This window comes from Sesamum indicum, linkage group LG14 (assembly GCF_000512975.1).
Source record: "Sesamum indicum cultivar Zhongzhi No. 13 linkage group LG14, S_indicum_v1.0, whole genome shotgun sequence".
Taxonomy (NCBI): domain Eukaryota; kingdom Viridiplantae; phylum Streptophyta; class Magnoliopsida; order Lamiales; family Pedaliaceae; genus Sesamum; species Sesamum indicum.
Genome location: NC_026158.1, coordinates 2,629,909 through 2,656,085, shown reverse-complemented (window position 1 = coordinate 2,656,085; position 26,177 = coordinate 2,629,909). Strand labels below are relative to the sequence as shown.

The 26,177-nt window shown below is 36.2% G+C and overlaps 3 protein-coding genes across 8 annotated transcripts; 1 reads left to right on the top strand and 2 right to left on the bottom strand.

Moving 5' to 3' along the window:
* Window positions 3,040-9,713, top strand: LOC105176830 (pentatricopeptide repeat-containing protein At3g16610). Of its 4 annotated transcripts, none has more exons than XM_020698725.1 (5): window positions 3,040-3,186; window positions 6,088-8,592; window positions 8,950-9,064; window positions 9,196-9,244; window positions 9,349-9,713. In XM_020698725.1, exon 2 carries the CDS (start codon window positions 6,107-6,109, stop codon window positions 8,492-8,494), a length of 2,388 nt encoding a protein of 795 aa, XP_020554384.1. In that variant the 5' UTR covers window positions 3,040-3,186; window positions 6,088-6,106; the 3' UTR covers window positions 8,495-8,592; window positions 8,950-9,064; window positions 9,196-9,244; window positions 9,349-9,713. The 4 variants fall into 4 exon arrangements, with proteins under 4 accessions (XP_020554384.1, XP_011098056.1, XP_011098057.1 ...); XM_011099754.2 differs by having other exon boundaries at window positions 8,947-9,064; XM_011099755.2 differs by having other exon boundaries at window positions 8,947-9,064; window positions 9,184-9,244.
* On the bottom strand, window positions 16,908-20,288 carry LOC105176829. 3 transcript variants are annotated; one of them, XM_020698732.1, is made up of 5 exons: window positions 20,222-20,288; window positions 19,969-20,124; window positions 18,214-18,766; window positions 17,906-18,131; window positions 16,908-17,674 (listed from the first exon to the last, which is right to left on the bottom strand). In XM_020698732.1, exons 3-5 carry the CDS (start codon window positions 18,652-18,654, stop codon window positions 17,151-17,153), a joined length of 1,191 nt encoding a protein of 396 aa, XP_020554391.1. In that variant the 5' UTR covers window positions 18,655-18,766; window positions 19,969-20,124; window positions 20,222-20,288; the 3' UTR covers window positions 16,908-17,150. The 3 variants fall into 3 exon arrangements, with proteins under 3 accessions (XP_020554391.1, XP_011098050.1, XP_011098053.1); XM_011099748.2 differs by having other exon boundaries at window positions 18,214-18,668; XM_011099751.2 differs by having other exon boundaries at window positions 18,214-18,668; window positions 19,969-20,131; window positions 20,222-20,287.
* On the bottom strand, window positions 24,326-25,914 carry LOC105176828 (F-box protein At3g07870-like). Its single transcript, XM_011099747.2, has one exon. The coding sequence runs from the start codon at window positions 25,787-25,789 to the stop codon at window positions 24,479-24,481; it is 1,311 nt and encodes a 436-aa protein (XP_011098049.1). The 5' UTR covers window positions 25,790-25,914; the 3' UTR covers window positions 24,326-24,478.

The following is a 26,177-nucleotide window of genomic DNA, read 5'->3' as shown; positions in this document are numbered from 1 at the left end:
CGCTCTTTGTGAGTAAAAATAAGATTTTCTTTTTATTAGTACTAGTCGTTGTGGTATACCGTTCCTGCATATAATGAATAAATCTTTTACATACTTTAAAATATATTAGAAATAATATTATAATTAAAAATAAAATATATAAATCAATACATTATATTAAAAAATAAAAAAGAAAATAAATAATGTATCAATTAATGTAAAATTTAAAAAGTTAAATAAATTAATTATTTTATCATTTGAAGAGTATTTTTGGCTTTATAGAAAAATAGTGCAATGGTGTCACCAGTCACCGTTTATCAGTGTGGAAAGCTTTTCATTTTTATATAGTATAGATAGATGTAGATATATATGAGTTAATTCTTGACTTGATTCCCAAATTACTTCTATTTTTGCATAATTTATTACTTTTTATTTCCGTTTTGTAAAGCTTTAAACATGATTTCACTTCTTGTTTTAAAAATATTCTCTAACACAAAATGTTCAATAAAATTGTTGAGCAGCCCCAATCGCGAGCAAAGGGTGGTTGGGTTGATTTTGAGTTAGTAAAAAAATATAATATTTTAGCAATTGAGTTTGAATTTATGGTTATGTGGATTGCATAAACCGTGCTCAACCGTAATGATAAAAGAAGAAAAAATAAGAACAAGAAGAAGAAGACGAACAACAACTATGCTTGCTATTTCCTTGGACTGGAAATTGCTCGAAGCAGTGATGGTTTCTATGTTTCACAAATCAAATATATTATGGATATCATTCGAGATACAGGTCTATGTCAGTCAAAATCAGCCCCCTGCACCTCTTCCACAAGGTTTAAGGCTTCACTCGACCTCAGATGATTCGCTTTCTAACCCAGACTCATATCGTCGCCTTCTGGGTCGCTTGTTATATCTTGGATTCACTTGTCCAGACATCTCTCATTCTGTTCAACAACTTAGTCAGTTTCTCACAAATCCCTGTGACTCCCATTGGCGTGCAGCTCTCCACGTAGTTCGCTATCTCAAAAGCTGTCTATCTAAGGGGCTATTCTTTCCCTTACACAACTCTCTAGCACTGAAAGCCAACTGCGATGCAGATTGGGCGACCTGCCCGGATTCCAGACGCTCGCTTACAAGTTGTTGTATATTCCTTGGACCTGCCTTACTATCTTGGAAGACTAAGAAGTAACCTATCGTATCCAGGTCAACCGCTGAGGCAGAGTATCGCAGCCTAACTGCCACCTTCTGCGAACTACGTTGGCTCACATATATTTTAACTAATCTTGGTGCTTCCACTTCTATACTCATCAATCTATTTTGTGATAATAAGGCGACTCTACATATCCTGACCAATACCATCTTTCACAAACGAACCAAACACATAGAACTTGACTGCCACTTGGTTCGTGATGCCTACAAAGAAGGTTTCATCACTCCTTTTGTGCGGAGTTCATTGCAGCTGGCTGATCTGTTCACCAAGATTCTGCCCCTTTCTTCCTTTTCCACTATGATCTCTAAGTTGGGCTTATTCTCTATCGAACCACGTCTAACTTGTGGGGGGACTGTTGAGAACTCGACCTCCAATCACCCAAAGGTCGCGGGTCGTGAGGTCGCTACCTCACCAACCGGTCACAGTGAAGTACAACATCGGGTCGCTGGTCTTGAAGTCGCACTAGCTCCCACTCATCGCGAGGTCGCACATTGTGAGGTCGCCAACAATTCTGTTACATTCTTATTAGATACAGGATAGATACAACACAACCGTCTTGTCTTTTCTGTAACAATATTTGTTAGTTTGTTAGAGGAGGTTATGCCTCACTGTATATATATACCCTTTGTATTTCTTCACAAGTGAAATTTTTTTTGCAATATATACAGAAAATAGAGCTTGATTTTGCGCTGCAATGGCTGCCTATGGTTTTCCTTCACTTCTAGACTACACACAACTCAACATTTTCTTCTAGGACTAGAAGTCTTACTACTGAGTCTATACATAATAACACGGTTGAACTTAGAGATCAGGAAGATGAAGAAATAGAAACAAGTAACGATGAAATTAAATTGAAGGTTCCCCGCCCCTTCATCTACACTATTATAAAAGAAAATTCATTTATCGTATCAATTTTTGAATGCCCACAATTATCCTTTAATTCATTTCTTCTTTTAGAAAAGATCTCTTGAAAAAAATTAGTCCGAATAGTAATTTAATACTTTTTAATAATTGTATAATTACAATTTTTTTTTCTCCTAATCCACTACTTCCTCTTTTTTTTTCTCTCACAAACTTCTATATTTTTAATAAACTCACAATTACAATTTATTTTTTCTCTCTGACTTTCTCCATTTTTCCTCACAAACTTCTATATTTTTAATAAACCCACAATTATAATTTATTTATTTTTCACTTTACCCCACATTTCTTTCTTATCACATGCTTATTTACTTTTCCTCACCTCATATTATATTTGTGTCCATTCATATTTTTTTTTCCTCGTACATGACTTTTTTTATAGGGTAAAATACAATAATATCCCCCGATTTTAATGGTCGTCTAACAATTAGCTCAATTCTCCGTTAGGTTTTATCAATTTTTGTGGTGAACTGACCAAAATGCATTGTGGACTAAGAATTATAATTTTATTTATTTTTTAAAATTTTTTTAATTTTCTTATGGACTAAGTGTATATTTTCTCAAATTTTTTCCATCTACCGTGTCCAATTTTTTTAAGGAAAAAAATACAGTAAGGGCAAAACTGACAATTTCATACATTATTAAAAAATCAAACATTAGGGTGTATTTGTATTTTTCAGATAACAAGGACTATTTGTAATTATGTCAAATTTCAAGGGAAGTTATTATAATTTACCTTTTTTTTATATGCTTGCGGAGAGTGCATGGTATAACAACTAATTTTGATTTAAAAGAAGAAAACTATAGAGATTAAATTGATTTAAACTAAATTCTGAAAAAAGAAAAGGAGAAGAAAAAAATCTCAGCAAATATAAATTTAACTTAAAGTCGCTTCTTATATTGTTTTGACAATCCATTCCAGAATAGCGACTTCAGTAGAACACAAAACCAAACTTCTCGCCCACATACAATCTCAAGTTCAGCTTTCTCTTCAGTCACTGTTTCTTTCGCTGGGGGAGTGAACAATAAGAAATTGTTGATAATTTCTTTAGAAGGATTTCCGCAGATTTCCTCTCCAAGGTACGCGGTTCTTAGTTACATTTATTACGTTGATTAATTTCTCATATTTGGAAATTGTTCTTCCAATTTTCCCGAAATGTACGGGGTCATAAACTAGATTATTAATCTTGTAATGTTTCAGCTTATTGATTTTATTTGATCCTTTTCCATTCTTCTGTAATTTGTTTCTTAATTCTGAGAGATATATGTTTGAACCTTGTTGCTTTATGGTTGGTTTTGTTTTTATGCGGAAAATAGGATTCAAAATGGAGCAGAACTGTTTTGTTAACTTTATGTTGAAATTCAATATTTAGTTTATTGTAAGGGCTAATGTACCTTGAGGTATGGTCTTAAAAAGCATTTTGTGTAGAGGTGTAGAGTAACTTATGAAAAGGTATTGTTGATTTGAATCAAGACAGCTTGTTATTTGTTATCATAATAATGATGATATGAAATAATGATACTTGGTCATCATCTCCTCAACTGCCCCTAGGTCTTGTTTATGCAATCCAGTTCAGGTGTTTAAAGGTGTGGTGCTGTTGTTTTTATTGCTCGAATTTACTCTGTCGGTGCTCGTAGGTAGAGTTTCCATGGACCAATTTGGTTCTGTAATGGACATAAGGGTTTGAGCATAGAATGTGAAACGGAGTGGGAGACATGGTTTGACTGGTGAACTTTTGATTGCTTGTCGAATTATGTTGGATAGTATTTGAGATTGAAGTTTTTTAAGTTAGTCGGATCTCCTTATACCTAATATGGGAGTTGGTGATGGCCATAAAGAGTAGTTGCAGATATTAGAAGCTGGAAAGAGCTGTTTCAGGTGCTGATTCTTCCTTTAAGTGTCATCAGGAGGCTCTGAAAGTTGAACAACATTCAGGAATAGTTTTATTGATGAGTTGACTTTGGATTTGAGGAACCTCCTGTACCTGAATTTTAGTTGAAATCAGTGCTTTACTCTACATTCTGATGAAAAATTTGTATATGAGTCTCTGTTAATTCTGCAATATCAGCTGTTAACAGGGGCAAATATGAATTTCCATTCAATTTTTCTACAGCTATCAATGTATTCTGTGAATTTTCACTAACCAATAAATCTATTTGTTAAACAGAAACAAACGTCAGGGGTGCTAGATGCAATTTTTCAAACCACATGTGGTCTATGTGTAATTGCCCAAAATCTAGCGGCAGGATAGTGTAACTATCACTATTATGAATGTCGTCATAGTTGAATAAAACTGCAGCATCTTGGATCTATGAAGGTAGCATATCAAGTACTCTTGAGGAATTATCAGAAAATTTAGTAAAACACAATGACGACGTAAATGAATTAAAGAGAATAATAACTCAATAAAGTTCATCTTGCCATTTCAGGAAGAACTTAGCATACATGAAAAGTGGGAAACAATAGCCACATAGTTTGGGTGATTACTTCATATCATCGCACTTTTTATAATTCATAACATAGACACCAAGAAAAGGAGCAAGCAATCTATATCCCAGATTCAAGTCCCTTTTGTGCTTTCTTGGCCAAAGGCCTTAGAGCATGCATTATTCCAAGTGCTCCCTATACCCGTGCAATATGACTATGTTTATGAATGTAACATGGACTAGTGAATGGTTATTAAATGCTCTTATTTAATTGTTGATTCGATGAATGTTGAAGTGATTGATTTTGTAATGGTAAATTGAGTTGAGAGGTGGCTTACTTAAGTTGGGGCTTGTTTCAAATATTTATAATATTGTGGTACATGATGATATGTCATTTGTGGAAAAATAAAGGATTTGCTAGGTACCACAGCGTGAGGTTGTTGGTATATTTTTTTACTGCAGAAAATATCCTCTGCAATTTTGCTATTCATTGAGGTGGTGTTGGAGTACCTTGTTCCTTAGGTATTAATTGCTATTTGCCAGATATTGGGGTGGTGTTGGGATACCACACTCGATAAGGCCCCTATGCTATTATATTACTGGGACTATGATAATGTTAGTCGATGAAACCATTAAATATACTTCAACTAGGCTAACCAATTACCAGAGTCCTAAAGAAACAGACAATAATTTGGAACGTATTATATTGTGGTTTGATGTATGATGGCATTGGTTAATAGACGACTTTATGACTGTTACATGATGAATAATTTTTTTGTTTGTGTTATTCTATAAAATTTCCTAGTATTATATGCATGTATGTAACTTAGTAGGGAACTCTCCCTTAACCCTATCTTTTCTTAGGCGATAGATCACAACAATTCATTGTAAGCTTGGTTATCGGTACCAAGTGAGGCATATTGAGCTAAAAATTCTAAAACATATTTACCGAAATTTTATTTAGCTTAAAGTTTCACTTTTCTCTATTTCTCATGTCAATAAATCTTATAGTTGTACTAATTGCCGAACTTAATGAAATCTTAATTGCTTGAGATTTATTAACGTATTAATACAAGTAGAAGTTATCTTATAAATGTGATTGTGAATTTCTTATGAGAAGAGTTTTGAGGCGGGAGTGTTACATGGACGAGCTTGGGCCATTTCTGAAATAAGAATGGTTTTCTTTCGTAAAATGTTTTGTCAGCATGCTCGTTTTTAAACTTAATATCTTTCTGGTTAGAACCCTAAGCCAATATGTGAGTTCTAAATTCTGCTCTGACTAGGCATAACAAACTTGAATTACTTGATGGTATGTCCATTTTCACAAAAGTTAATGGATCATAGGTCATTTACAACCAACATTATACATAGAAACTCTTAAAATGAAGTGTAGGTATCACCTTTTCTTTTCATGAGCATGTTTAATGTGATTGTTGAACTTCTTCAAAATCGATAAGATCTGCTTGTATCAAAAGTTCCCTTCTGCGATGCACTTGTCATTCAAGTTCCTAAACTCTACCACATATTTATTGGAATATGTATTTTTTGTTTCAGGCTAAATACTATCTCGTGGATGCAAAATAAGCAAATATTCCAGGACTCATTGCTCCATGTCCGGGAGCTTCTTGAATCATGCATTAGCTCAAAATCACTCATACAAGGCAAAATAATTCATCAGTATCTTCTCAAATTTTATGATACAAATTACAATACGCATTCATTAGTCTTAGATAAGCTCACCCGCCTCTACATTTCATGCAAAAGGCCTCAACTTGCACACCGAGTCTTTAACTCAATCCCAAGCCGAGAAAGGAAAAAGAAGACTATATTATGGAACCAAATGATTAGAGGTTATGCATGGGATGGACCTTTTGAAAAAGCCGTGGATTTATATAATGAAATGGTGGATTCTGGAGTCACACCCACAAAGTACACCTACCCTTTTGTGCTTAAGGCTTGTTCTGCTTTGCAGGATATAGAAACTGGTGTAAAGATTCATGGGCAAGTGAGAAGACTTAATCTTGACAATGATCTTTATGTGCGTACCGCCTTGGTTGATTTCTATGTCAAGTGTGGATGTTTGGTAGAGGCGAGAGAAGTGTTTGATGGAATGCCGGAAAGAGATATTGTAGCGTGGAATGCGATGGTCACGGGGTTTTCATTATATGGAATGTGGTGGAGTGCGATTGGACTGGTTTTGGAGATGCAACAAAAAGGTGTGGAACCAAATTCAACAACCATTCTGTCTATTATGCCTGTAATTGGGGAGGCAGGTAGGTTGAGGGAAGGAAAGACCGTTCATGGCTTTTGCTTGCGAAGGTGTTTCAATGATGATGTAGTGGTTGGAACTGGGCTTGTGGATATGTATGGCAAATGTGGGCAGTTGGTTTATGCAAAGAAGATATTTGCTGCAATGGGATTAAAAAATGAGGTTACCTGGAGTGCTATGGTTGGAGCTTGTGTTATTTGTAATTCTACTAGAGAAGGCATGGAATTGTTTGGGAGAATGAGGATGGAGGTTGGAGAAAGCCCCTCACCTGTGATGCTTGCGACTATCATTCGTGGTTGTGCTAAGCTGAATGATTTGAGCATGGGGAGGCAACTACACTGTAACACGATTAAGTTGGGCTTTAATTTTGAGCTAATGGTGGCAAATACAGTGCTTTCAATGTATGCAAAATGTGGGTCAATAAATGATGCAGTCAGATTCTTTGAAGAAATGCATGTTAAAGATTCTGTTTCTTATAGCGCTATAATCTCTGGGTCTGTGCAAAATGGTTATGCAGAGGAAGCTCTGCAATTGTTCCACAAAATGCAACTTGTAGGTATTGTACCTGAAATGGCAACCATGATGGGTTTCTTGCCAGCCTGTTCTTATTTAGCTGCATTGCAACACGGGATCTGTGGGCATGGATATTCAGTGATGCGTGGATTCACAGCAGATGTCTCGATTTGTAATGCTCTGATTGATATGTATAGTAAGTGCGGTAAGGTGGACGCTGCTAGGCAGGTCTTTGATAAGATGTATAAGAAGGATGTGGTCTCGTGGAATGCAATGATTGTTGGTTATGGAATTCATGGACTCGGGAAGGAAGCAATTTTGCTGTTCCACGAAATGCAGAATGTAGGTCACAAACCGGATGAAGTAACTTTCATCGCTCTCCTGTCGGCTTGTAGCCATTCAGGGCTTGTTACTCAAGGAAAACATTTGTTTCTTGTCATGAGTCAAGAATTTGATATTGTCCCAAAGATGGATCACTATTTTTGCATGGTGGATCTGTTGGGCCGTGCTGGTCTTTTGGATGAGGCATACAAACTCATTAGCATGATGCCATATGAGCCTGATGCTCATCTATGGAATGCGTTACTGGCTGCTTGTAGGATCCACAAAAACATTGAACTCGGGGAGGAAGTTTCTCATAAAATTCAAACCTTGGGGCCTGCAAGCACTGGTAACTTCGTTCTCTTATTTAATTTGTACACAACTGCTCAAAGATGGGATGATGCTGCAAATTTGAGAATCCAACAGAAGGAATTGGGCTTTAAGAAAAAGCCCGGATGTAGTTGGATAGAAGTACATGGGATTGTTCACGCATTTGTTGGTGGAGATTGGTCTCACCAACAATCGCCTGAAATATATATGAAGCTGGAGGAACTTGTTGCTGAAATGAAAAGATTAGGCTATACTGCAGAGGCTGATTTTGTTTACCACGATGTTGAGGAGGAGGAAAAGGAAAAGATTCTTCTCTATCACAGCGAGAAGCTAGCTGTTGCATATGGAATTATTAGCCTTCAAGCCGACAAGCCTATTCTGGTTACAAAGAATTTGAGGGTTTGTGGAGACTGCCATACTGCTCTAAAATACATCACAATTATTGCCAAGAGAGAAATAACTGTTAGAGACACCAGTCGGTTTCATCATTTTAGGAATGGAATATGCAGCTGTGGGGATTTCTGGTGAAGACAGACATGATTACTTACAGATACATAGCCTTTGCTGGGGCCCCTAGATGCAGTTAACCTTGAGGATGCAGGAATTTGCTATGCAACATAATCAGGGTAACTGTTTTTCAATCTTAAATTACTTTCTTACTCTGCGTTCTGCTAATTGGGAAAGAGGTTGAAACTTGAAAGATGTCATATTTAACACCCGTTTAATATTGTAGAATGTTGTATATCCTCCTATGCGCCTTGCTATTCTTGGTTGATAAAGGAATGTCCCTCTATTGTCCTTTTCCTCATCTCTTTTTTAATTTGTATGCAGCATCTTAAAGTTTCTCTTCTTCGAGTGTTATGCTAATTTATTTAATTGCTCAATCCCATTTTGATTGGTGTTCGTTCACTTTTGTTTTATTGCTTCTTTGTACTTGTGTCTTAAATGCTTAAATATATGTATTTTTATTTGGTTGTCAGGAGATTTCCAAGCTTTGCTGGCATCACTCAGAACTTCACTCAGATCTTGTAAACCAGCATTGAATTTGATATCATGGAATGTGCCTGCTCATTAAAGCAAAAAGTAATTTTTGACTTGGTAAGAGGATTTGTTTCCGGCAAATTTCCTTGCTGCAAAGAGCATTAATAGCTTATTAAGCAATCTTGGATGCAATGATGTATGTATCGTGCATATGATGACTAATACGGAGCATATAGCATATCCTGCAGGCATACAGAGCATGTGAAAATCAAAGGGATCAGTGGCACTTACAAACACGTAAGAACGAGCAATAGTCTGTATGGACACCATTCGATCGAGTCTTCTTAATTGAGAGTTTGACTCAATATGTTGGTATCATATTCTTGCTGATTTTGAACCAGGCTCCAGGGGACAAGCTGAGTCAGTTTCAACCATCAGAATGAAGCCATTACCTAAGCTCTTCCCAAATGCCACGCAAGTCCCTGGAGAAGCAGAAGGATAGAGCACTTTCTATTGCTATATCTGGCTATCGGCCTTAGCACGCCTAGCATGGTCTTCATAAATCATGGTCGGGTATTACATACGATACTGGATGGGATTTATCTTTTCCAGTGTCAAATAAATTAAGAATTGATCTTTATAGGATTGGCTAATGAAATCATGCTTTAAGTTTATATGAGTTGGTGTTCTGAAAACAATCAAGAAGGAAAAAGAAAACGGTTTTTCTGAAGGAATGGTGGCAATGTGAATGTGCAAAAAGTTCTCTTTGGCAGATCTATATTCTCTACATACTATGATTCAAAGGCTTAATTATTTATTTATTTTCAAAAAAAAGAATTATAAAGATAATATTTTTTTTAAAGACGTTAACAAATTTGTGTAGAGTCGTGGTTGGCATCCACGGCTGGAGACGAAAAATATTTTTTCTAAAAAAATAATGCTCGAGTCGTCGATGGCAACCACGACTTCGAGTTGTGATCTCCATCCACGGCTCAGGTTTTTTTTAAAAAATTATATTTAATAATAAATAATAATTAATAAAAAATGTACAATTGCAATAAATCATAATGTTAAAATTGTATTAATTAAAAAAATATAATCATCTATACAAATGTAATAGTATACAATTTTTTATACAAATATAGAAAAATGCAATTATTGTGGACAACCCTACACTGACACATTTGATTGTATTGAAAAATCTCCTTTTCGTTGGGCTTGTTGCCTTTCTCGCGTTTACTGCCAATTCATCTCGTTCTGAATACGTGGTGTTTGGTTTCGACCAGAACGTGTAGAGATAAGAATAATAGTGCTAACTCAAATTCTAGGACATTCAAATAATGTTCCGACTTTTGTAAACCATTAGATCATAATAATTCTTAACCATTGATGCAACATTAATACTGTATGCAGTGAGTACTTTTTGAGCATTAGAGCAAGGGGTGCCAAATTGAGTGCATTTGCTGAATGAATATTTTTGGTTGGCAAATTTGACAACATGAGTGTTGAATCCATGTCCATACTGGTGTTTTGTAACGATCAAGGCGGATTGTCGAAAGTGATGGTATTTAGTGATCGTATGCTCAACAGATTTTTGTTGCCAACTTGTGAACAACTTGTATGCAGAATTTGTCCATAATTGGATGTTGTTCAACATTACATGACTCTTCGCCTCTCCCTTATGAAAATAATGAACAGAACAAGCGTTATTTCAACTATTGCTGCCACTAGCAGGCGACGACTCCCTTCCAGAACTCCATTGATGCATTCTGACATGTTGGTCGCCAAAATACCGCATTGTCATCAACCATCATGAGAATCCGTCCATTTTTTCTTCTAAATCTAGTCTAAGAATTCAAATGCATTTAGTTTTTGGCTCTTTATCTCTTTCATAATTCGATTAAACTTTATGATTTGATATTCAGAGCCAACTCTTCAAAAAAGATCCTTTAATACAACATTTTTGTAACGACTGTTGCAATTAGAACACATATACCTCAAGCAATAATGGTACACTCTGTGACGTGGCACAAAATTCGAACCTTCGGGTTCTACTTTAACGACACCGGGATGACGGTCATAAATAAGGCACACCTCACGTCGTTCTTTTATAACATGTTTGCTCAATTGTTGAAAAAACCACTTCCAAGATGGATAGGATTCTTCATCGACAATTGCAAATGTGAGAGGGGGTATTTGTTGATTTTCATTCATGGCAATTGCAATTAACATTTTGTGCTTGTATTTTGTGTATAAATGGGTCCCACCCATACTAATAAGTTTACGACATAATTGGAACCTTTCGATATACGGTTTGAATGCCCAAAAGATGTATCCTATCACATATGCACCAGTTGATTGTTGGAAGACTTTGTATTTTCATTCAATAATAGATCCTGCATTATATTTTCGGAGAGCTCCCATGTATTTAGTTAGCTTTCGAACTAAGCTCTCTTATGTGTCATAAATAATTTCACGGGCCATTTTCAAACTGTACCATCTTTTAGAATTAGAATATAATAGAAGCTAGGAACTACAGATAGGGTAGTGTTGTACTCATATTTTTATACCGTGAATTATGTAATACCAACACCAAAAGCAAAGTTGCAATTGGTGGCGCGTTGCAGTTGTTATCGGTAACATTGAATTATTAAATTTGTAGACAAATATCTTTTTAAAGTAGTAACACAAGTTTATATTATTTTTGCAGATTTGGGGCTGGTCACATATTATTCCACTTTACTCCGCACTTAGTGTAGAACGTGTATATATAGACCAAGTCCAAACAGATAATAATTGTTTGTACCCAACAGTACCATATGGTGCGATATGGATCTATGAGCACAACTTCACCCCAACAGTACGAACAACTCTCTAGGTCATAAGAGATATATTGGATTAGATGTAGTTTGATCAAGTATCTTATAATAAAAAACATTACATACATATGTACGAATAATAAATGCGCTTTAACTTAAATCATTTCATTTATTATAGTTTATTTGGCAACCGTATGACATGGACTTAGATGTCATTATGATCTATGCAGTTGATTTTAACCCCCCAGCTGTGGAGATTAACTTGTCCTTTAATATTATATGCAATAGTGGAAATACATCATCTCGAAGGGGTCTTTCACCAATTTTGGATGAGGCAAAATATTTGGAAAGCGGCAGATATTCGGACATGAGCCTGCATCAAATCTCTCGTAAAATCATACGGGCACAAATTGAACCTATAATACATACAATACATCACAAGATGACAAAGACGATATGACATGATTGTGCAAAGACCATCCATTTCCAACAGAAGAGATACAGAACGAGGGTATTAAGAATGTTACAACAACATAACACGTCATTTCGTGTCACCATCTACTGATAGATGTGTGGAAAAGGAATACCAACTTGGAGATGCACCTATGTTGCAAATTGTGGAATGTTATATAATATCACATACTTATATTAAATACTTTTTTTTTTTACATTAAAAATTCATTATTTTCCTATATTCTTCAGACAGAAGAGGTAAATACCCTTGAAGCACTTTGTTAATCTACGTCACTAGATATTGAGGGTACCGCTAATTGCTGGACCGACTCGCACATGGAATACAAATTATCAAGAAAGCCCTAAGACATCAGACACAATAAATTGCAACATCATCCGATAATATTCCCATCACATCCTATAGGCAAAGTCTAACCGAATGTTTATTGGTTCAATTGAGCGTGGTGATGTTGAGGTGGATATAGCTCATTTTTCTACAGTATATACGCCTCAAGATTACTACGTGCCTCAATTGTCTCAAGATTACTATGTGCTTCAACTGCCATAAGATGATTGATTTCAATCTGCTTCACATATGCCAAGCTATGCAAAAGCTTATTCTTCACATGTAGATCTTGACCTTGGCCTTGGCATTAATCAACTAGATGCACCAAAATATAACATTTCACCAATTCTATTTTCATCATTTAGTGCATATCGTGATAATGTGGAGTCCAGTTTTGTAATATCATCAAGTCGGTTGCACATTAATTTTAGTGGTGATGATAATGATGAACAAAATGAGTCAATACAAAATGTGGGCGAGGAAATAAGAAGATCTAGACGTCACGCCACATACGCAATTGTGGAACGGGTGGATATTTTTAATATTTTGTATTTTTATTGTAATATTTGTAACAAATTGGTTCTAATTATAATGTTTAAATTTATAATTAATAATTTTAATATAATATATACTAACTTAAAAAAATCGAGGCGTGGACAACATCCACGACTTGAGGCCGTGCACAGCAACCACGAGGTCAATTGTGGATGCTATACATGACTCTACCTTTATTTTAAAAAAAACAAGTCGAGTCGTGGATGCCCTTTATTTTTAAAAAAAATTATTTTTTATGTTGTGTCGTGGATGTCAACCACGACTGGACATAAATTTGTTAACATATTTATAAAAATGTTATTTTTATAATTTTTTTATAATAAAAAAATAATTAAGCCATGATCAAAGTTTCTTCATTCTCTCCAGAATCCAAACTTTCTTCCCTTCTCTATTGAAGAGTGATCATGTATACACATATTCGAACTTGAAAATCATTGTTGGTTCTTGGTCAAGATTGGTTGCAAATATGCATCGCCGAACAAAAGTGAAGGGTGGAATTTGTGGCCCACTCAATAAATAACCAGGCCCACTCAATAAATAACCAGGCCCACTCAAAACTTTCTCAACATATGAGTTTTGGGTCATTCCCAACATCATTTTAGATCTATCCATAAATATCTTGGTCTAAAGGATGTAGGAAGCCTCACCCAAATTTTCACAGAGAATTGAATAGATAACCATGCTTTAGTGTCTCCTAACATCTTAGTATCATTTTCATTAAGTAAGATGTTGTCCACGTAAAGCACAAGGAATGGAACAGAACTCCCACTAACCTTCTTGTATATACAAGGCAAAAGTCATTCTTGATGAAATCATAACCCCGTATAACTTCATCAAAACATATGCTCCGCTTCAGGAGGCTTGTTTCAAGCCATAGATGATCTTTCGAGATGGCAGACCATATGCTCTTCTCCTACTATGTGAAACCCTCCGGCTGATCAATATAGATCTCTTCCTCAACAAAACTGTTAAAGAAGGTTGTTTTCACGTCCATCTTCATATATCATAGTCATATCGTGATGATATGGCAAGCATAATTCAAATGGAATTAGCCATGGCCACAAGCAAAAAGGTTTCCTCAAAGTCGACCCCTGGTCGCTGAGTGTATCCTTTTGGTACAAGCTTGGCCTTGAAGGCTGTCACCTCCCCATTAGCCTCATTTTTACATCTATAGATCCATTTGCACCTTTAGGTCGGTCCACCAACGTTCAAACTTGATTCGAACTCATGGAGTCCATTTTGAATCTCATGGCTTCAAGTCACTATTCTGAGTCGGTCTAAGACATCGCTTCTCCGTATATCTTTAGATTATAATCCAACCGACATGTCATGCATAGAAAACCATACCTTTCGGGAGGATGAGGTGCTCTAGCCTCTAGCTGACCTACGGAGGAGTGGAACATTATTAGTAGGAACATCAGGCACAGACGATGTACCTACATTCGACTAAGGTGCCTCACTTGATTCCTCAAGGAGCAACTCATTGTATCTGATATTCGTTGGAAAACCTCCTTTTAAGAATACTGCAGTCTTTGAGACAAACACCTTTTACTCATAGGGGTCATAAAAGTAGTATCTTGTAGTTCCTTTGGGATAACTGATGAATCTGTACAAATTAAATCTCAAATTCAGTTTGTCCCCTACTAGTCTCTTGATGTATGTACACTACCCTAAACTCTCAAGTATTTGTAGGATGCACACTTGTCGTGCCATATCTGATTTGGTATCTGGGTCACTGCTTTAGATGATACTATGTTAAGTAAACTCGCCAATGTCTCAAGTGTATAACCCCTAGAAAGACATAGAGAGTTCAGTAAAACTCCTCATGGACCGAACTATGTCCAATAGGGCCTGACTCCTCCTCTCAGACACGTCGTTCAACTAAGGCGTCCTGAGAGGTCTCCACTGAGAGACTATGCTGTTTTCTTTAGATAATCTAAAACTCACCACTTAAATACTCGCCACCTAAGTCTGATCGAAGGGTTTTAATTTTGCAACTAGTTTGATTTTCAACTTCAAGTCTGAATTTTTTTTAACGTCACAAAAGCCTCAGACTTGTATCTCATCAGGTAAACATAACCATACCGCGAGTAAAAGTTATGAAGTACGAGAACCCCACTTTGGCTGATAGACGTTTGAATTCAAATTTAGAGGCTGATAGACGTTTGAATGGATAAAATCCAACAAACCATTAGCAAGCGTGCTTTGTCCAACAAAGGGCTTCTTGGTCATTTTTCCTTTCAGACAGGATTCCGCAGGCTGATAGGTTGTCCAAATTATTTATTTCTAAACTCTTTGAATCCACCAACTTTCTTATCCTATTTTCAGAGATGTGTCCTAGCCTTACATGTCAAATCTATGCATTTCCAAGATTGTCTAATTTTTGTTTTGAGCAGTCACAATCTAATTAGACCTTTGCAAAATATAAAGACCGTTATTTAATTTACACAATAGATGAAACAATTCAAAAGTAGAACAACACAAACAAAAAGTGGAATGCAAGCTACCGATTCCCGACTGCAACACTTTATTCGAATACGTATAAAAAATATAATACGAAGTTCCGAAGGACAACCCCGTCCCAATACTCAATAACCATACCAGTGTTTGAACTTTGAAGTTTAGATGGAGTAATTTTTATAGCGCACTGTATGTATGCTATATATATAGGCAAGATGTAACATCTATGTTATAGTTTGAAATGTACCAAAGTTGGAACTGTGAGGCATGTGAAATGCAATGTACAGACAGCATGCGATGCAAAGCACATAGGTAGAAAAGGTTAAAAACTCAATACTGCCACACTGACTAGCATCAGTAAAAATATTGCAACTACTATCAATGCAATGTTAAATCAAAAAATTTGTAATTGTACGATATTGCAGTGTATAGTCACTACATTTGATATACATTTCAACACTCATCTGCAAGAAATCCTCAATTATTATCCTATCTACAGTGCGCCAAAACAGTATAATACAACACAACAAAATCAATTTTTAAAAATATGTAAAAAAAAATGCAAGGCAGAAATAAGTGCTAATTTTTCTCAATCACCATTATATTGTTGAGCAATATGTAGGAATCCATAGAATTACTTGATAATTCAAAACAAGGTCATAAATTTGAAGAATGAAAAACATTCACCAATAAACAAAATCCAGCGACTGACCGATTTGAAAGGGGCGCGTGCGGCACGTTCCTAACGGCAACTTGCGATGACAAACGACGGAGACACGACCTTCACTCGTAAATGCAACAGACGTTCTCTTCTCACGGACTGAACCTCCAAATCAATGACAACAACTAACAACGACTGGCAACAGATTTGAGGCCTCAAGCACGGCAGACGACAACGACGATGTTGACACCGGTGGCGGCGGCAACGCGAACGACAGAGAAGAGGGCGCAATAGTTGCTACAATTTAATATAAAAAAAGAGAGAGGAAACAAGAAAAGAGAAGAAAAAGAACATTTCGATCGAAGAACAGAGAAGGAAAGAAGAAAAAAAGAGAAGAAAAGGCGAAAAGAAGAAAGAGAAGAAGAAAGAAGGAGAAGAAAAGAAGAAAAAAGAGAAGAAAAATATTTAAAAAAAAAACCTGCTGCAAAATATTTTGTTTGGGCTCAAAACCTAAGCAAAATACATACAGACCTAATCAACATGTAGAAAATACTAAATGAAATATGGATTTAGTTTTGGCCCATCTCACATATGGGCCAAAACACAAATCCAGACATAGGAATAATGTCGTCTTTATATTCATAGCATGTGCACATTAAATGGGTAGGAGATGAAAATTCAATTTATAACAAAAAATTCAATTCGTTTGCGACTGAGAAACTAAAGGTACATTATGCATCTCATGTTTTATAACTCATATACAACTGCTGGGCATTAAAGTAGTCGTGCTTTACAAGGGGAGGAGTGGAAAGCAAAATTCGTTGACATATCTCACGGGCAATAAGCTTTGCATGGCTTCTAATGCCAAAAACTCTCAACAAAAATTGAGTTCAGAAGATGATCTCAGAACTATATAACATCATCAGTAGCAGCATAATCTCTGATATAATCATTCCATATCTCAGTAGCAATAGCATCTCGAATTTGGGAAGCATGTTCTAACTCTTGTGTTCCGATAGGCATGTCCAAAACTTGTGTTTCAGCAGGTCCCAGTGGTTGTTCAATCTCTAAAGGAGGCATTGGGTCTTCTGCTTGTAACAAAAGTTCTTGTTCGTACATTTTAAAGATCAAGTCATCGGGCTTCTCAGAACGGATGTAATTGTGTAGGGCACAGGCTGCAACGACGAGCTTCACTTGTGTTGCCAAAGGATAAGAAGGAGCCGACATGAGAATAGGAAAACGTTCCTTCAAGGCAGCAAAAGTGCGATCTGCGACGTTGTGCAAAATTGAATGACGCTGATTGAAGAGCTCTCTAGCATCTTGTGGGTGGAAGCCACCACCAAATTCAAGTTGTTGAATATAAGATACTCCAGGATATGGAGCAATGAATCCAGGAATATTTGCATATTTTGGATCCACGAGATAGTATTTACCTGAAACAACAAACAAGTATTTGAATAAATAACCAGAAATCGTTTTAGGAACTTGGATGACATGTGAATCATGTAAGTGAACTTTTGATCCAAGTAGCGGGTTATCAGCTTTGAAGAAGTTCTACAAATACAGTAAACATGCTCTTGAAAGAAAAGTTAATACTTGCACTTCATTTTCAGAGTTTATATGAACCCATGATCCATTAACTTTCATTCTGAAAATGAACATACCATCAGGTACTTCAAGTTTGCGATGCCTAGTCAGAGCTGAATTTAGAACTCGCATATCTGGTGCGGAGCCTTCCCAACCAGCAAGAACATAATGAAATTTCATGTCGAATGAGCATGCTGCCAAAACATTTTGCGAAAGAAAACCATTCTTATTTCGGAAAGGCCCTTGTTCATCCACACCGACTGTCACTGGGAAATGTATGCTATCAACTGCTCCAACACAATTCTTATTGAAAATCATAGCGTATAAGCAATGATGTGTTTCAGAAAACAGATTCATAGATTTTGAAGTTCTATCATTGCCTTACCAGAAAATAAGGGTAAAATCTTGGATCTTCTCGAATTTCAGGCGGGACATCAGATTTTGGAGGCTGGAAGAAATCTAATGAAACAGTCATAATTGCACTGAGAACATTGTTGAAATGACGGCTGATGGTTTCACCTGAGTATCTAAATAGCTCCTGAACTGCTCGAGTTCGTAGATTATGTCCAACTATAAACATAAATATTGCTAATTGCTCCTCAATCTTGATTCGATTTGTGTGTCGTAGTAGGCCTTTCGTATGTAGCATATCACATAATTTATAAAATACATGTTTATCCATCCGAAAGTTCTCCAAGCAACTCTCATTTGGTCCTTTGAGAACATCATCTACAAATTTTGTACCCTTAAATTCTGAAGGGCGAGCTAGCTCCTTTGGTGTAGAACCTTCAATGTTTCCATCTTTTTCATCTTCAGAACTCTCCATTGCACAAAAACTCCCTGCATTCCCATTTTCTTTTTTGTGTAAAAGAAATATAACAAACAATAAAAATGCAGGGCGTGTTGTGTTTAATTCTCAATCTCCGGCAGCATGGCCACTATATGGAAATGAACATCATTGATAAGCCACGACTTAAAGCTGCCAAAACTTAAAAAATGTGAAAGAATGCCTGATCTCATTCTTTGAATTATTTAACAAATGTTTATTGTCTGATTGACAGGAAAACCCCTATTAACAGCTGATATTGCATAACTAACAGAGATTTATATACAGTGTTCATCACAATGCAGAGTAAAGCACTGATTTCAACTAATATTCAGGTTTGGGAGGTTCCTCCAAAGTGAATTCCTCATTAATAAAGCTATTCTCAAATCACACTTGCTGATGATGACACCTAAAGGTAGAATCAGCACCAGAAACAGCTCTCTCCAGTTTCTAATATCCGCAACTACTCTTCATGGCCATCACCAACTCCCAGATTATGTATAAGGAGAACTAAGTCCAGAAACTTGAACTCAACTAATATCCAAAATAATTTGACAAGCAATCAAAATTTCACCAGTAAAACCATGTCTTCCATCCGCCTTCATGCCCTATGCTCAAATATTATGTCCTTCACAGAACCAAATTGGTCCATGGAAACTCCACTCACGAGCATCAACAGAGTAAATTAGAGCAATAAGAAACAATAGTGCCACATCTTTAAAATTTAAACTGGATTACATAAACATGACCTGGGGCAGTTGAGAACGATGACCAAGTATCATTTTTTCATGCTACCATTATTATGACAACAATTAACAAGCTATCTTGATTCAAATCAATAATTCCTTTTCATAAGTCACTCTACACCTCTACATAATATGCTCTTTAAGACTATTCACTCTGCACCTCTACATAATATGCCATTTAAGACTATTCACTCTGCACCTCTACATAATATGCTCTTTAAGACTATTCACTCTGCAGCTCTACATAATATGCTCTTTAAGACTACACTAGCCCTTACAACAAACTAAGTTATTGAATTTCAACATAAGGTTAACATAACAGTTCTGCCCCATTTTGAATCCTCTTTTTTGCAGAAAACAAAAATCAAGTTTAAACATATATACCTCCCAAAATTAAGAAACAAATTACAGAAAAATGCAATGGGATAGAATGAAGGTAATAAGCTGAGAACATTACAAGATATAATCCAACTTATGACCCGTACATTCAGGAAAAATTGGAAGAACTATTTCCACATATGTGAAATTAATCAAGGAAATACGTGGAATATAACTAGGAATCCCGTACCTGCGAATGAAATCTGCGGAAATTCTTCTAAATAAATTATCAACAATTTTGATTGCTCATTCCCCCAGCGGAAGTAATTTGAATAGCAATCCTTAAGATCTTAAGTCACTGTTAACCAAACTCAGCTCCAGATCCGCTTGCTTTATAATTACCCTCCTGAAAACTTTAACACAAATCATTATCGTAGAAAAATTTAACTCGGTTTGAAGAAAGCATTGGATTAGTAGGAATTTTAACTTAGAAAATAAATTACCTGAGCTGTAGTTCAGTAGTTTTCTCCTTCACCGTCGACTCTCTCACTCTATATATATAATTGCGGAAAAGTGCAGGCGGTCCTCGTTGCAAATGATCAAATTAACCTTATGAAAAAATAAATAGTAAAATAAAAAATTTGATGTATATGAAATTTATTAGGAGTCTAATTTTATTTTCGTCCAAAATTGGGTGAAAAAGTAAAAGTATAAGACCCCTCAAAAAAAGATGAAGTTTTTATTTTATTTACTCTATTACACATATATATAATTTCTTTCTAATTCTTTTCTCCTTCCTATTGATAACGCCGTACATAACTGCTAAAGAAAATATAACAAAATTGTTAAAAAGCTACTGTATCGAAGTCAACGATCAGGTAAACAATCTTGTTAGTAATTTTTATTTATTTAAACTAAATAGTTTAGAATAAATGAAAAATACCCATTTTGATAAATATTTTTATTAAGAAACAATATTTTTATTCTTATTTGATAAATATTTTTATCGATAAAAGTTTTAAATTTTTTATATACTAAGATTATACTAGTATAACATTAATTTATTTTTTGTTTTAATACAAAATGAAGAGAAAGGTTATTCAGTAAATTATAAAAATTAATCTTTTTTTCTCAATTTGTTTTTCTCGTACCAAAACAAAGGAAAGTATTTTAGATTTGCACATTTTCCAATCATACCAAATAATTTGAAGGAAACTATTATTCATCTCCTCCTCCTCCCCCTTGCTCTTCCCTTTTTCTTCCACTTGAACCAAATAAACCTTTAGTTTGTGCATGCACCATTATTTATTTAGTACTCAGTAAAAAGAATCTGAATTAATAAAATAACTAAAGATTAAATTAATATCACTTTTTATTATTATGCATACATAGTGATTTCTTCATATTAAATACCAAAGTTAATAAAAATTAAAGTTAAATATTAAATTAATACAAGAAAAAAGAAAAAAAACTTTCATTCCCTACATGACGGGAATAGCTAATACCATGTTTAGAGGAGGGAATGGTCAATCCCTTATGGTGTGGCAAAAAATCTGGTACGCATCATTGGCGCTGATTGTAAGAACACTTGACCTTTGATGTGAGAAATGATGAATTTACACAATGGAGGTGACAATAGTACCTATGAGGGAACTCTTCTCTCCCTACTGTAGTTAGCTCTACCATTCTACATCCAGATCCAACTACAGGAGCTACCAGCGCTCCAACTTCAGATCCAACCTTTGGAGCCACCAAGGCTATAGCTCCAAGTCTCAATCAAATTGTTGGAATTGTAGCTATGATCCAGCTCTTCTATGAACAGCTTCATCAGTTCATCATTGAAACCATCAATTTCACCCTCCATAATTCTTAGGCTAGCGGAATAGGACACTCTGTCCAGTTGGAAAGATGCAGAAGACCAGGAAGCTAAGACATCGACAGAGGAATTTCTATACTGACTTTGCAAGTCAAGAAGTAGCCACCTTCAGCCCCCTAACATCTAACAAACACTAAGGAAAGAGATGGTGGAGCTTCACCAGTTGGTAACAAAAGAGACTATACCCGCTAGAGGTCACATCCCATTCAGCTAGGACATCATGGTAGAGGAGTTCCCTACTCATTTTCGAGCACCTTTGCACCTACCTGGTTACAGTGGTACACTGATCTAGTTGAGCATATCTGTAGGTTTGAAAATGCAGCCTTGCTACATTGGTGTACTGCTGGTAGGAGGATTTCTCGACTATGGAACGCTTATAACCTTAGGAAGTTTTATTCCTAAAATTCCATTCTCTATTATCGCTTGCTATCCTTGTAATCAAGCATTATCTTACATGAATAAAGGCAATTCTTGCTTCTCATCCTGTGTTATTTCAGCTCCTAGCAGATTTTAAATAAGACTCCACGACCACCTGGAGCATGTTTTTACATAAGTTGTTCCCTAGCTAGCATATGCACTTACGTAAGTCACCACCAGCCGGCGCACCCTCGTAATAAGTCACCCCTACCTAGCGCATGCTTCTACATAAGTCACCCTTAACTAGCACAAGCTCACACATAAATCGCCCTTAGCTGGCGCACACTTTCAATAAGTCGCCCCGATTGGTGCATACACTTACATGAGTTGCCACCAGCTGGTGCACGCAGTGACATGAGCCGCCACTAGCTGGTGCACGCATCCAACTCAACCATCACCAACTAACACATACATCATACAAGTAACTACCAGCTGACACACTCACTTTAGTTTCCAATTGCCTTCTGTTGGCACCTCCATTTAAGCATAATGCTAATAAAACTTGCTTAAACTAACTCACTACTTGAGTTATACCTTATTCATTTACTGTGAGATATAATCTCTCCTACTAAAAAAAATCACATCTTCCTGGCTAATGGGAGGAGCAGCTGGAACAAGTACGCATGCATCAGCTGCACAAAGCAGGTCAATATTTATTGCCCTAGAACAGGTTGCCTAAACCTAAAGGCTTTTTGCAACTAAGGCCTGTCTACTTGGATTAATAATCATCTTACCTATTTTACCTAGTTTTCTAGCTAAACTTGTGTGATAAAGCATCATTTTTTACTGCTTGGGTAACCTATATTAACAGGAGATAGAGAAACCTCCCAATCTTATCTTACTTAGTATTACTCTAGCATTTGCAGGGAACATTCTTACGTAGTATATAAATTAGGTATACTTATACTAATCTGCAGGAACAACAAAGTATAGCAGAAAATTCAAGCAGCTAAGTCAATTAAAAAAGATCACTTATATCTGAATGCTCTAGTTCTTTCGGGTGGAAGGACTCTCTAGTTGCAATCCTTTAGTCGATAAACAGTACTCAAGAATCCCAGCTAGAGTCATGTTTTTGATGAGCATGAAAGGTTTCTTAAGCCCACAAACAAGGCAGACCAGCCCAGCTGGTCTATCAGTAGGGAGGAAAGATCCACAAACTTACTAAATTGGTAGACTCAAGAAATAAGCTAATTCCAGCTGGACACGTCGTCATATAGCTGGACAAATACGTCATATAGATTTCCAACAAATCAGGACACGTCATCTTAAAATATATTCTGGTGGCTTCTAGTAGATTGATGCCAAATGAGCTGGGAATCCATGAGTAACGGATTCTCGAATTTTCAGGCAGACCTAACAAAACTCAATTGGCATGATGTATCTCAATCAGTTAGCTGATTCAAAAGGCTTTCAAATGGTGTACAATTGTCAGCAATATCTCCCATATCCCACTCTTTAGACACTTATACATTCATTTGTTATTATCATACCTCACTCTCAAACTCGCACTTAACTCTTATTTCTCTCTCTGTTTTTAGGTTGTTTTGAGCCTATTTTGCACTCTACACGAATATATATACTTTATCATTATTTGATAGTATTATTCCTACTTTAATCCAATTTTTCTTTATTATTTTTCAGTAAAACCGTTACTAATTTAAGCATCAAAGTGGTAACTTTTGTTTTGTAGGGTCAATCCCCATTAATTTTCGATTTTTTCTTAAAAATCCTTCAATTTTTTGGTGAGGCCGAAAATATGATACACGTCATATATAATTGAAAGAAATTTATATATATGGAAGAAGTTTGTAAGAAAGACATTAGCCTTACTTAAGTTATCGTTTAACATTAATAGTAAAAAGACAAAGTTCTAACAAAAAAAGAAAAGAAAAAACTGTTTAGTAGTTTTACTTCATCTCAACTCTTAGATATCTTTATCATTGTCTCATTAGTTTAGAGGTATTTGACTACTCTCTTTTTGCTTCTTTTTTTTTAATAAAATTTATTCTTTTATAACTAATTCTGATTTATTATTAAGAAGATTACTTAAGATATGGGTGTCTTTTCATTATGGGGAACAAACACATAGAAGCTCATCACACTTTTATATATAACATAGAATAAAACTAAAAGTGTCGAACCCTTATTTTATGAGACTAAAAATATAGTTTCTCACAGCCCGTCAAAACATTCAACTAAAGAGGGGCTAGATATAATTTTGGACAAGCTCTTCTCCAAGTAAGGTGAACCTACAAGCTCTCCATGTTCAATCCAATTTTAACTTCTACTCTCAAGTTGAAAATTGACTGTGATTGATTAAATTTCCACACACCCCCTTTTGCACATTTTCTATTCATTAGAACTAGCAAAACTCTGACATGAAATGAAGATAAGATGAAGAAAGTTAACATTATCTGGTAGAAATATCTGCCTATTCGGCCTTAAAACACTTTTCTGAAACGAAGAATCACATAAATGTACGCTTAAGCAACACAGTAAGATACTGGCACATGCTAGATTGCATCCAAAACTCACTCTTCTCAACATCACCATATCGATCTTCATCATCTTCAACCGAAGATTCACATTCGCTCTCACTCTCACTCTCAGTTTCGGTATCACTAGGGATCCTTTCTCGCGCTTCTTTCCCCTCAACAAGCAACGAAAGGGACTCAACGTAAGTGCCCACGTAAAATGAGTCTTTCGTCCCGAATATACCAAGATCCCTGATTTGTCCTGTAACCGGATTATACGACACTAATCCCCGATTTCTTGCAGTCAATAGGACATCGCCGTTTGATCTAAAACCAAGAATCGTCCCAAGTCCTCCATCAACTTCAATGTTGTACTGTTTACTCCATGACTCCCTATCACCATAGTTCTTCATAACCCAAATGCAGCAACTCTTGCTCCATACACGTTCGTCGTACTGAACGACAGCTAGTGAACGTGCAAGAACCGCAGCGTTCAAATTAATCGGCAGCTCATTTTCTAAGGCAGAGGGTAGCTGCATTTCATCAAACACCTCACTGCTCAAGTTGAATACCATAATCAAGTTCTCTACTTTCTCCTGCATGCCCATATTCCGGTAAGCAACCCAATGCACTTTCCCACTAATAAGAACCTCTGACCAGAAATACTCCACAACACAATTCACAGGAACTTCCCCACTAAACTCGCGCCAATTCCCTATACTTAGTGCATAAACCTCAACTTTTGGAGGCACCAAATATCCATAATCCCCTTGAACATAAGCCATTCTTACAAGCTTGTAGTCATTATTTTCGACATCAAATCCGAACCCGAGCACAAACATGTAAGGCCCCATGGTGTCAAAAGTTGCTTGTGGCACAGGCAACGTGACTTTTCGCTTGATCACGGGATTCCACAGCAGAGTGGAATCAGCCTGCCCGAATAGGTCATCGGAGAGGCAGAGCACCCCGTTGCAAGAACCCACAATACGGTAATAGAATCGTGTCGAATCTCGAAAAGGGTATTCGATTTTGATGTTTTTGTCATCAGGGAACTCTTCATTGTCGATGTGCACTGTGTACAGTTCGCTGTTTTGGGCCTTCGAATAGCGCCTAACGATGATCTGCTCCGTCCCGGCGTCGACGGGCTTGGAGATAATGGCTTGTTCTGTTTGCATTGAGATGAAGAAAGGGCTGGAGATGAGTAAATTCCATGATTTCGAGACGCATCTGAACTTGATAAGAGATACTGGAGGCAGCCTTGCCAGGATCTTGATCAATACTTCTTGAGGTAAATAATCAGACATTGTTAAGACGGGATGAAGAGATTTGTTTTCAGTTTTTGAAGATCTTGGGAATGGAGTTAGAGGTGGAGGAGAAGAGGGTATAAATGAGGGAGCTGGTGGGAAGAAGACAGAATGGCTGGTGGGTTTCTGTTCTGGCAAATTTATAAGAGTTCGAATTTGAAATGTGAAATCAGATGCTCTTATTAGGATTATAGGAATCTATTTTCTCCTTTCAGTATGTCTTGGAAAGGAGGTGAAAATTTGAAGGTGCCAAAAAGAAAAAGAAAAGGAAAGATACAAGTAATGCTAATATGATATTGTAAATGAGTAAATTATTTTTTTATAAAAGAAAAAATAATAATTCATCCCCTCTACTTTTTAAATAGCTAAAATGCATAAAACCCCCTTG